General features: G+C 42.2%; 1 protein-coding gene across 1 annotated transcript in view; it reads left to right on the forward strand.

Moving 5' to 3' along the window:
- The window catches only part of EXT1 (exostosin glycosyltransferase 1), a 188,557-nt gene that overhangs the window by 160,414 nt on the left and 15,158 nt on the right, over positions 1 to 12,985 (forward strand). Inside the window, exons 2-4 of the mRNA XM_013956891.2 lie at positions 2,023 to 2,116; positions 4,854 to 4,961; positions 8,938 to 9,057. Of these exons, the coding sequence (XP_013812345.2) occupies positions 2,023 to 2,116; positions 4,854 to 4,961; positions 8,938 to 9,057 (322 nt within the window). The remainder of the gene's footprint in view (positions 1 to 2,022; positions 2,117 to 4,853; positions 4,962 to 8,937; positions 9,058 to 12,985) is intronic.

The raw sequence follows: 12,985 nt of genomic DNA on the forward strand, positions 1-12,985 counted from the left end.
CCCATGCATCAAGGCTAGATGAGGCTCTCTGTGTATGTATGATGTAGATAAATTGCTTGATGACCATGGACCATGCTATTCCTGAGCTAAGCAATAAATCACAGGTTAAGCTTTAAAAACCGCAAATGGGAGCAAGATTCTAACTGGTTTTCAGGTGGGAAATGGTCAACAAAATCCTTTTTTTTCCCCCTTGAAAAACTATCCTAATATCAGCAAATTAGATATGAAAGAAAAGGTGCTCAATATAAAAAGTCGGTGGCATATGGAGGTCTTGCTTCCGCTGGCCTCATTCTCTGCTTTTTCTTTGTGTTCCGATTCTGCCATTGACATTTTGTGGATATTGTTGCATTCCAGGGTATTAACAGGATTTTACATTTTTAGCAAGCTAATGATGGGGGACTTATTACTGGTGTATTCTAGCCCTTCGGGGTATTCTATTTCTGGTATTTATTAAAATTTTCTGTCATACAATATGCAGTGAAAGCGATAAGGCTTAGACCTCTCAGTGTCTGAAAGAGGAATGCTTTAAAAATGGCAACCTTTTTTTCCCCCTGTGTTCCAGCTTCCGAACATTTTCCCTCCATGTGCTGTGTCACTGCTGACTGTTGAGCCGGGACTTAGTTGCCAATCAATATTCCACACTGAGAAAAAGAAATTGCTGCTACTCATATGGAATATATATATTTTATTCAACCAAAGTTGAGACCTGATTTTTAAAGAAGCCTACTTTGAAGTCTGTTTTGTAGTTTTAATTAATGCAACGAGGGTTTTTATTTTGCTCTCAGTGGAGATAATCTTAATCCATTCACAGTGACCTTTTCTTGTGCAAATTAGCTATACACGCTTGTTTAAGCAAATGGGCCTTTGCAAGATGTCTCTGCCTAAAGACGGCGCTTATAATTGAAAATTGGCTTGCTCCCATCTGTCTGGCCTGTGTGAGATTATAAATGTGGTTCTGGACTTTTTTATATACAAAATGTAATCATATACATGCATATATACATGTACACACATACAAAAAAAAATTGCTGTGCCTGCCAGCTATGATTAAATTAGATTATTAGTGTTAGAAAATTTCAGTGCCACAAGTTACTGTCAAAATAACATCTGTCTCCAGAGTCCAGGAAACTTCAGAAATGAGGGATATTTAATCTTGATCCTTTTGTCTCAAACCGAGCCGGCCCCTGAGGTCAATGCCATTTCCAGGTACGAAGGTTCGCCAGAACTACAATAGCTGCTAATAAGCCAATAACTGGCTTGAAACTGTTAGGGTTTGATATGTGTTTTTGGTAAATGGTCTTGAAGTGATTGATGGCATCAGAAAAACCCCAGGAGTGGCTCGTTTAAAGTTTTAGTTCAGAGGAGCAGGGGTCATTGCCGCTACCTGGTTAATTGCCAAAATTTGGCTGCCCAAGCAATTTATCCCTCTTCCACTCACCACCCATTACAACAACCACTAAGTGACACATTGTAAACCCCCATCCCCTTTTTTAATGCCTGATTGATAAGGAAGGATTTGTGTGGCATAGTTTGAGTATTTGTTTGCTTTTTACAAACCTCTCAGGCAAAAATGAACGCAGCTGTGTATGACTTTGACTAAATCTGAATAGGAATCAGATTCACAGAATTGCCGTGACAGCACTTTGGATACAAAAATATTTAATCTAAGCTTATTGTCATGTACTCGTGCTCACCTATTTAAACAGAAAAGAGTGATTATTGCTAAGGCAAAATTATTATTTTCATTCTCAGTTTTGTTGCTGCTTTCTCCAACTTTTTCCCACGTTGGTTGCTCCTTAGGACGAACAAAAAGGAGTGTGAGAGATGGCTAACACACATGTAAACACACACACATGCGCACACACACACACACACACAGAGCTAGTTAACCTGATGGTGAGTGGCCTTCATCAGAGATGATTTTATCCAGATGTGTCTCAGCAGCTGTTTGCATTTTCATGCACAGTTACCCTAGGACTCACCGCTAATTGAATTTTCTCTTTTCTCCCCTGTCCTTGTTAGGTATGATTACCGTGAAATGCTGCACAATGCCACTTTCTGTCTGGTTCCCCGTGGCCGCAGGCTTGGCTCTTTCAGGTTTCTGGAAGCCTTGCAGGTAAGAGCCAGGTTTATAGCATTGGCTATGCTGGCTGGTGTTGAGCGCGCAATAGCAAGACGGTGGGGAGGAGGGAAACGTGCTTCATTTCCCTAGTGGACAGTAATCCACTTTGCAAAAGCCTCTATTCATACTTGTGGAGCAATTGGCAGCTTCTTCCCAGGAGGGTCTGAGCACTGAGCTCGTCTGAAGGCTGAATTGCATTACCTCCAGGAAAAGGGTCTCCCTGGTTGTAGTGGGGCTTTGAGGTTGGGCTGGTTTAGAGCAGTATTTTGTCAAGCTCTGAGGCTTCCCGTGGGAGATACTAACCTCTCCAAGTAAACCCTGGGGCACTAAAAATAGCTTTCTGTTTTCACATAGCCAAACCGGACCTGCTTATGCACTGTCTGTCTTGTGATGCTGTATGCTGACCATGTGGAGAGTGGCCCGGTAGCTTTAAAGCCCCAAATGGAAGCATGGCATGAAGCAGGAGGTTCATGTAGGCTGGTCTTGGGGAGCTTATGGTGTTCTGGACTATGTCCGGGACAGCACACAGACCCCCTTCACAATTTAAAAACATTTCAGTTGATAGATCTACCTCTTTTGCTTTTGGCCAGCACCAGAGATAAAAGCAAAGCGGCTCCTGAGTCCCTGCAGCAGTGAAGCTTGGCAGCACGGTGGTAAGGTTTCTGTTACCAGCCTGCCACTGACTGCCGCCAGCATGACCTCTTTTTTTTGCAAACGTCAACTCATCCCTGGGGTCTTGCACTTTTAGTCAGCCATAGTGGGCAACTGTTGGGGGATGCTGCAGCTCCCCTCTGGGACTTGCATCTGGATTTCATCTACATGGAAGCCAGAGTAAAGGGAAGGGGAGGCTGGGGTGCTTCTTGGTGTCAGTGAGGTTGCACATGGGGACACCTTACAGGGTCCTGCCTTTGCCATTCAGGAACCTTCCCAATGTTGGCAGTAAAGCTGTTTAGTAATTAGCATCACATGACCTTTCTTCATCATCCACAAAATGTCCCAGCCACTATTAAAAAGTATTGTTTAACAAAATGTAGACTGGGATTCGGGTGCATAAATGCAGGTGTGTAGTGTTGTTTAGAAGCCCTGGGCTACCCTTTTGGCTTTCAGCTGCTTCTCCAGAAGGGTGCAGGTCTCCTCTTGCGTCATATCTGCCAGCCGTGGGTGGGTGTCTCAGATACCCTAGAACGTCTCAAATGGCACTGGCTGCTTATGTTTAGCCACTGAATCCCACCCCTACTATCATATTAGAGATCCAGGTTCTGGACTGTCTCCTCTTTGCTCCCGCTCAGGAGAAGATTATTGGCCTGCAAAGTGCTATGCCCTCCCCAGCCTCTTCGGAGGAAGCGGTGGGACAGGCTTCTGGGGGATGACGAGTAGCTTCAGATCCTCTAAAAAGCCCTGGACAGCTCTTTCCTTGACTGGGCCCAAAATCACCACAGGTCACACAGCTTCCATTAGATAGATTGCCTCAGACAAAGAAAACAGCGATGGTACATCACCATACAGAACTTGGAGGGCTTCCTGATGGTGATAATGAAATGCAGGGATGGTGGGTTTTCCTACCGGGCTAGCAGCATTATACACCGATTATGATGAATTCCAAATTTCTGCCTGGTTCCTGGGCATGTTGAAAGACATAATTCACATTAGTGGAATGTTTTAAATATGGAAATATGTTGCTAAGTGTTTTCTAGTTGGTTTTTTTCATGCACTAATGTAATTTCTCTACAGAAGATTACAGTTCTTTACACGTTAAAGGTGCTACTAAAATACAGAGACTTGACTAGTCTAAGATCCCATGTGTAATATATGTTACAAAGGCCTGTACAGCAATCTGAAAGTTCCTCTTTATTCCATCCTTTGGACCCCAGTCTGGATCAGACTCAGAGCACTTAAGCTTGGTTTGGCCCAGAAGAAAGTGGTTTGGATCCTGTGTTCAGATCCAGCCGACCAGCATGTATTAGCAATCACTTACTTACAGAAATACCAGACTGTTTACTGAATGTTCACTAACTTGTCCTCTGTGCAGAGGAACTTGCACAACACATAAAAGATGAGATAATTTAGATGAACTGTGCGGTTAAGAAATACATGCTAAAGGTATATACTTTTTGTTTGTTTGGTTTTTAAATAGAAGGCAATTATTTTTGTATACATTTCCAATGATGACAGACAAGTTTTGCAGTTGCTTCCAATTGGAGAAATGCTATCAAATGGGATAGGAGCTTCACACCTCCTTTACAGAAAAATTAGAATTTTAGAATTCTAGAATTAAGTATGACATAGATTTTCTATAGGGTTGTCTTACAGCATATTATAAAAATTGAGGGAATTAGCTCCCTGCTGAATGGTTCACAAAGCAGCGAGAAAGGCCATCATTTTTTATTAAATTCTCTAGTGTTATATTTTTAGAACTGTACTAGTTCTATCCTAGTCCGTCAGCATAAGCACAGGCTTTCAGTTGCCACTCTACCTGCAAAACCTACCTTGCAGTGAATATGAATAAGTGTAGAAAGGAAAGACATAAAAATTTGGGCTGCTGTGCTGTCATCTCTAGCTCCTGGTGTTCTTTGCCATATTGCCTTTCTTTTTGATTGCTTTTCATGAGAGCTAGGTCAAAAGTTCTGCAGAAAATTACAGTAATTGCATTGGTATGGACCTCAAAGTTTGCACTAATCATCGACCACACGCACAGCATATCCTCTAATGACTGCGCGGGCTCTGTGTGCAGGCTGCCTGTGTCCCAGTGATGCTCAGCAATGGATGGGAGTTGCCATTCTCGGAAGTGATTGATTGGAACCAAGCTGCCGTCATAGGGGATGAGAGATTGTTATTACAGGTAAGGAAAAGGCTGTGGCCTTCAGCAGATCAGTTGATTATTGCTGCCGCCCATCTAAATGGATGGGGAAGATGAATCCAAAAGGTCAGGGCTGTAAAAGAATTTTTATCATGAAGGGACTGTCTGTGTCACCCTGGCTATGAGCTCATTTAATATGACATCATTCATTTTTTGACCTGAAGGTCATTCAGACCACTCGGCCACATTCCTAAATGGAGGAGACTCTTTTTTTTTTTTTTTTTTTTTTTTTTTTTAAGAGCACGAAATTTCTTTTGGTGTGGAGCACCTGGATGCCTCCTGAGGCAAGGCAGTCTGGAATTGGATGCTATCGTGAGACACAAAATACCTGAAGTCCCTTTCTGCTCTGGTGCTTCAGAAATACTTTGTTCTTGGGGGACACCAGTGCTGCCTGTCTGACTGGTAGGTCCCACAAGGACTCCGCAGGAAAGCAGATATTCCTTAAGAAGGAGTTAATACCTAACATTTTTATGAGAAGCAGAATCCGTCTCTTTTATGATATCTGTATCACATAACATTTCTTTCTGAAGCAGTGTTCATATCACTTAATCGTTAATCTCATTGAGATCATGGAAAAAAAGTGAGCTGAGAAATTGGAAATGCCATGTTACCTTCAGCGTCTACTTTTCTTGCTAAATTCTCTAGATTTTTTTTCTTTTTCCCTAACAGGTTTTATAGTCTAACTACATTTTTTAAAGTATGTGGAGAAACTGATGTCAGGAAATGTTATTGAAAAATTGATTTCCCCAAAGTAGCATTTGTTGAAAGGGCATTGAGCAGTGTTAAGCTGAGATCCAAGAGATCTAGGACCATTTCTGGAATAGCCAGTAAACAGCTGCGTGATCTTGAACACACTAATTTCCACCTTGGTTACATGGATTCTTCCTGTCCTCTTGAAAACATTTTGACTTTAATAGGTAGAAGGCAGGATGTTTTGAACTTTTTTTTTTTTTTTTTTACAAAAAGTGGCTTTTGCAAACTGAGTGTTAGGGTAGGAGTTTTGAATGCAATAGCTGCTGCACACTGACTGCCTTCTTATTGCACGGGAAGAGGGTTTTTGTTTTTGTTGAGTTCAGCTCATTTCCAAAGTGACAAGCTATTGTCAACAATGGAGAGAAGTCCTCGAGGTACAGGTGTCCTGGCTCCCCAAAAATGAAGTGCCTTTGAAAATCTCATTAGATGCCTATTTACTTGTCTAAAGATGTAAATATTTGTAAAGAGCTGGCCTAGCAATCCTTTTAAAGTGCTACCTATAGTCAATAATGAGTGACAAGCTGCAAATATAAAAGGGACATTTGATTTTTTGCTTCTGTGGACAGTCTATTTTTTGTGAGCAAAATTATTTCGCTCTTCAAATAATAATAATTTGCTGATCTTCATGCTTTCCTGTAACATGCCATTCGTTCTCTTCACAGCTGCTTCCATATTGAACAGCTACTGCACCATTATTAACAGTGTTTTTAAAGAGCTGGCAGAGGGCCTGAATGTCTGTTCTGGGAAATGTTTTTGTTATGTTACAGTTTTTCATTTCCTGTTTTAGAGCAGCTCAGATGTTTTTATTTGCATATTCTCCTCATCATAGCACGAGGAAAGCTTAATCCAGCCTTTCTCCATTTATTTGTGTAGCATGATTATTTCCCCTCCCTCTCATTACCAAAATGACCTTTTATTAAGACATCATCCAGTTCTAATAATTCCAGTGTAATCCTGCCAGATTAGTATTAATACATCATTTTCCCCACCTGTCTTTCTGGACAAGTAGATTAATAACTAATAGGCAAAAGCAGTTAAAATGAGAGCTCTGATTTTTCTTTCCAGCTGTTGCAACAGAGAAGGCACCAAGGCTTTTTTTCACCTTGGCACTGCGTTTGCAGGCACACACAAGCACACTGTAGTCTGTACAACGATAACTTCTTGCAGTAACCTTCATGGTCAGAGCAGCCTTCACATTCAAAAAGCATAGCTGGAAATGAGTCCTGATTTTATATCCTGCTCATACACATATGTACACACATGTGAGGTTGCATGTCATGCAATGAAATTTTTAGTTTTGGGGGAAAAATACCATATTGCCACTGTGAAGTGCATTTGGTCATGTGTTTGGTGTCAGTAGTGATCACAGGTATATGATTGTACACATGTCTGTGCACAGCTGGTACAGATAATGTTCAGTGTCCCTGTACTTATTGGAACCTTGTTCTAAAAATTATGAAAAGAAAGAATATTCATCCCAAAAGATAAAATTTGATACAATTTTATGCTATTCTGGAATAATGAGGTAATTGATTAGAAAAACATGTATTAATGCATGTTTTAACTTCAGCTTTTCATACTTGTTTTGCAGTGAATATTTTACATATAGATATAGAGGGACTGCAGCAAGAGAATGATACTATCTTTGACATTCTGACCATTTTCTTCTGTTTCACCTTCCTGTAGCCCTTCCTCTCCCATAAGCTCAAATTCTGTAATAGAGTTAATCAGTGTATTAGGTTAAGGTCTTAGAGAGTAGAGATTGTCACATCTGGTGCTGCGTGGCTCCGTGGAGCCGTGCTCCTGCCGGAAGCTGTGTCCGGACTTGCAGGCAAACAACGCAGTAAAGAATTTACTGATTCCCGTGGAAATGCATTACATATAAGTTATTAAAATTTCAAATTTGCCTCAGAGAAATGTTTCTTATGAAACCATCTCATTCCAGAGCGTACAAAACCAAATAATAATCATTGCCAGCTCTCGTTCTGAATATTTCAGGAATAAGCAAAGTGTGTTCTGCTCAGGAAGGGGGGGGATGTGCTGGGGTGCAGGTAAGCTTCACAATGAGCGGGAATAAGCAAAAAGCAACACAGCCAAGCTATTTGCTTTCACAACTAGTAACTGAGGTGAAAGATTGGCGAGAAATGAGTGACTGAGAACGAGGTGGCCTAATTTGAAACCCCCAAAATGGAGGTGCAAAAGCACAGCTCCTCACTCCTAGAATAAATGAACATAAATGTGAAAAATATCCCAGATGCCTTTCTGGTGTTGTCAGTAGGCTTTATAATTGGAGTAAATTGCAGTGAAATTCCCTTGATACTGTCCATTTGCATTGTCAAAGTAGTGTACAGGTGGCCTCGGTTGAGGTCCTAGGAAATTAAAAGGTGACACATATATACATTAGGTTTCCTCCAGCGTGGAAGGGGAAAGGGGAAAAGAAGTGGGAATGGGGAAGAAAGCAGAAGTGAAGTCCTCCCCTTCTGAGCCAGTGAGCAGCTAGGTTTTTTAATCAGCAAGCACTGCCAGTAGGACTACTTGGTTTTTATTTGTAAGGCAACTTATACCAGAATTAAAGAGTTGCTTTACTGGAGAGAGGAAGAAAGAAGCATTGTTTTCCCTTGTGAATAACAGGTGTGGTGGGAGGCACTGTTCCTTCCACCCACAATAATTAGTAAAATGCAATTTGATCTGCAGGCTCCCAAAAACCGGAGTCTTGCTTCAGATGTTGCTATGTTTACCTCAGGGCACTTAGCATTGCCATGCTGTGGTAAATGCAATTCCAGATCCCTTTAATATACTTTGAGAGTGGAGATTATTGTTGGTCTCTCAAGTCCTGCAGGTGCTAGTTTGTTAAACTGCCGGTCCATGAAAAGCTTTGTGCGTGAGGGATTTACTGAGGAGCTCCTTGCTGTGCCACGCCACAGCTTGGGGGAGAGGAGCGCGGGAGAGGCAGCTTCTGCTGCCACAGAAACAACCAAAAACTAAGAGAAAGCACATAGAGAATTTTCATGTATTCTAAGGTTGGCTGGTACCAGACATCATAAAGGGTTGTGTGTCATTCCCTTCGCATCAGGGCTTTACCTGTTGGTTTACCTGTTAGCGGATGGGAGCACTGGGGAGCACCGAATGCATGCAGCTTGCTATTAATTTGATGAGTCTGCAGTGTTTTCTGAAGCTAATGACTATATTACATCTTGTATTACAGATTCCTTCTACAATCAGGTCTATCCATCAGGATAAAATCCTAGCACTTAGACAGCAGACACAGTTCTTGTGGGAGGCTTATTTTTCTTCAGTTGAGAAGATTGTATTGACTACACTAGAGGTGAGTAAAAGTTACCCAGGACCATGCCAAACAGAAAGGTTTCCTCATCTGTCCAGCCCATCCTGCACTCAGCCAGCGTTGGACCTTGGCTTTCATGACATGGGATTGGTCACTGGAAAAAAAAACGCGGCATCTTGATAGCTTTTCTCCCCTAAAGAAATACTTTCTTCGTGATTGGAATCCACGTTAGAAAATGGACCAGGTGAAAAATGGGAGCTATCCAACATGCGGAAAAGTTGTCATGTGTGATCTTGCCTTCACAAGGCTTTATGGCTTATGAATCACTATTCTTGTCAGTGGTAATGAACGTGATTCTTTAAGAAACCTTTCTAGAATTCATTTTGGGAAAAATGTATTACTGTAAAGCTCCTTTTCTACCATTCCTTAACATTTTGATGCCCTTTGTCGGGGCTATTGGTCTGGCTGAAGGAAAATGGGAACTGGTAAATCACCGAGTCTTATCTTCACACACAGGGTAAGGGAAGGTCCTGATCATCCCTCTGAAATATTAAGAAATAATCATAATTAGACTGCTATTAAACAGGGAGACAGCTGATCTCAAATGTGGAGAGAATCCTTTCTGAATTCACAGACAGAGGAGAGATGAAAGACTCTTTAGAAGTAGGGCTCAGGCGACAATTTCAAAAGCAGGTTTCTCTTCTAATTGTTCTGCAATTTTGCACATGAATTTTTGACACACTTTTATCACCGTAAGTGCCTCACTTTGTAAGTGCAAATGTATTCATCTTATGCTAATGCTTCTGCAATTGCATCTGTCTTTGTGCACTGAAAACTGCAAATGAGAGCTTCTGCCTGCATTTTGGCCTGCAGTGCAGGTTGCCCATGGCTGATCTACCCCCAGCTGCTGCAAGACAGTCCCTTTGATTTTGTCTGTGCTGGTAAGGAAAACCAGCCAGAGAACATTTCCAGAGCCCCTGGCATAGCTGTCCTTGCCTCTGTGCAATGCTGTCCTCCCCTTTGAGAAGAGGATGGCCCCATCCCTCCTGCCTGTTGGGAACTATTCTGCATCTTCAAGCTCTCTGTGAGCTCTGAAGAGGTAGCGGTAATTATCGGAGCCCCCCAACTGAGGCAGAATCAGACTAACTGAGCTGGAAGGCCTGTACCAGAGTTTGCCCTCCCCAGGTCTAATTTATTCCTATAGAAGTACCCTTAGAGACAATCAGGGTTCCTTAGGCCTTGGGCGACTCTGCCCCATCCCTGCACGCACGATTATCATTAGGGATTGCGAAAAGGAAAGGGCAGCCCGGCTTTCCTCCCTGCCTCTCTCCTTGTCATGCTGGGGGTGTCCCGTGGGGATGTTACCTGCCGTTCCTGAGTCCTGGCATCACATCAAGCTCCAACAAAAGCAGGTTTGTCTTTAGGGCTTCACTGGGATATGGTGGCCCGTGTGGCCATAGGTGCAAAGGGAACAGGCAGCAAAACCTGAAATAAAGCTCAAACCCGCTGGGCAACCAGCAGGCTGCAGTCTCCACTATGAGGGGAAAAGCTGAAGAGAAAACAGAAACTGCCTGGAAGTTTTAATTTAATGAAACCAAGGAATGCATGCTTGGTATTGAAGTTGTGTTCTGGGTTTTTGTTTGTTTGCAAGGGTGGTTTTGTTTTGAGGATTTTTTTTAATTCAGGACTCTCAACGTTTGTAAGATGGTTAAGAGGGGTTCTGTTCGTATAAACAGATATTTATTTTATATTTCAACTTACCTCAGTAAAGTCTTGAGTTACTTTCCTTAAAAGAGGAATAAAACAGTTGAGAGTGGTTCTTGATGTCAGGACTCTGCTAGCACCATATCCTCTGTTTAAAATCTGATGCCTGGAAGTAAATTCCTAGCAGGACTATTTTTCTGGTGGATTTTATCCATCTTCTGTTGTAACACTGTAGTACCGCAGTGCTAAATATCATCAGAATAATCAGCCTGTCTTCTGACTGCAATGCTCTGACATGCCCAGGTATGAGGATGTTGGGACAGAAAAATTCTTCACCAACTCAGCTGTCTGCAAAGATATCACGGCTTTCCTCTCCCTTTTACCCTGGATGCCTGTTAAAACATCAAGTCAGAATTTAAAGTCCTTTTTCAGAGCATTCGGTGGCCTGGGCCAAACAGCTCATTGCCTGAAGTGAGAGGTTTGAAACCTTTGTGCAGTAGCCCGGTATCACTGGTGCCAAGGAACTGTCCGGTCCATGGGCTTTGGTTTAGGGTCTGCCCCAGGCTGGCAAGTGGGAGCCAGAGAGCAATGGGCGGCCACAAACACCCTCCTAACACACGCTCCAGCGTACTCTGCATGTTTTCAGCTTGGGTCTTCTGTAAAAACCAACCCAAGCATACCTAAGACCTTGTGCAGGATACTTAGTCCTCCCCTTGGGAAGAGGAGCGGAGAAGGAAAGTGCAAAGTACATATAAGAGATGTTTGATGCTTGACTGGAGCGAACTGAGAAGTGGCAATGATTACTGCTTATGAACTTTTTAAAGGCAGACTTAATGTGTGCGGGCATTGTACCATTAATGATCTCCAAAAAGAAAAGGGAGATAGAGATCCTAACCCCTTCTTTCTCTTATTAAACTTCCTGTGTTGCCTCATCATAGGAGACACAGTAGAGCTGCTATCTGTTTCTGCAGTACGTGTAACATTATATACTTTGAATTTTAATTGATTAGTCCTCCATGTTATCTTTTTTATCCTTCCCTGTTCTCTTTCTGCCAGCTTGTCTTTTCTCCTCTCCATCATTACAGACAGCTAGATTTCTTATGCTGACCAGGAGTGTGATAAATTAATCTCCCATTTGTTAATGGTGATTTATGAGGCGGGTCAGCTCCCCAGCCTGTTGAGTAACAGTATTAGGGAGATTTGTGTGCCTGACATGCAGTGAAAGCTGCCTCTATCGCGTGGCATCAGAGGGCTGCTTCGTGTTAGAGCTGCTTTCGCTCCCGGCGCGCTGAGCCGGTGTTGAATGGGAGCCATGTGTTTCCCCTGCAGCCTTGTTGGCTACCAGTGCCATGGAAAACTGCCGTCTGTGAAAACCTCCTGACCATGTAAATTCGCAGACTTCTCCTTATCTGATTATGCCCTAGTTCTGAGAAAACAGGAGGAAAGAGCTGTAATATTTAGGCTGTGTGGTAAACACTCGAAAATATGTACTTTCTAGGCTCTGTCTTTGTTTAGCGGCATAACTTGCAGATGGAAAAACAGCAGTCATCGTCTTTTTTTTTTCATTCTTCTCGCCCTCCCTGCTACAACGCAGGAGATGTAACAACTGATACACCTAACTTTGCAAACAGAAGTATTCAGATATGCTCTTATCAATGATGGAAATACAGTCATAACTCTATTATTTCCCCACACAAAAAGGTTATTTAAGGCTTAGAAAGGTGAGAAAATTACTGCATACTAGCTATGGTATTTGGCTGTAGGCTAAAATTAGCACAAACATACAAACACTTCCCATTTGCCCCAGGTTAGCAGTATTTACATGGCCGCTAGCTGTGGATTCACTAGCACAAGGTAACTTGTATTTTAATACGTTTTTTGTCATGGCAATCAAAAATTCCGGGAAAAAAACATTTATTCATGTTGTGTATTGACCAAATGTCCTTGACCTCAACTACTTGTAGATATTCCGAGCTTGCTTAGACTCCAGCAGCTGCTGTTGTCTGGGTTTTCTTATTTGGGGTCTTTTTGCTTGCTTTTGGTTTTCCTGTTCTGTGGGCACATTCCTTCTGTAGTTCTGCAGATTTTATGGCCAGAATGAACTAGGGATCAGATTTAATCTGACTTCCAAGTCATAAAGTTCCAACCAGATATGCCTATGTTAAGACTAAAGATGTTGTTAGGAGAACCCAATGTGCTCTTGGCACTTGAGTCCCATGCAATGCAAAAACACCAGTTATATGAAATCTCCTTAGTGCATCGCAGA

This window comes from Apteryx mantelli, chromosome 2, assembly GCF_036417845.1.
Source record: "Apteryx mantelli isolate bAptMan1 chromosome 2, bAptMan1.hap1, whole genome shotgun sequence".
NCBI classification, from domain to species: Eukaryota; Metazoa; Chordata; class Aves; order Apterygiformes; family Apterygidae; genus Apteryx; species Apteryx mantelli.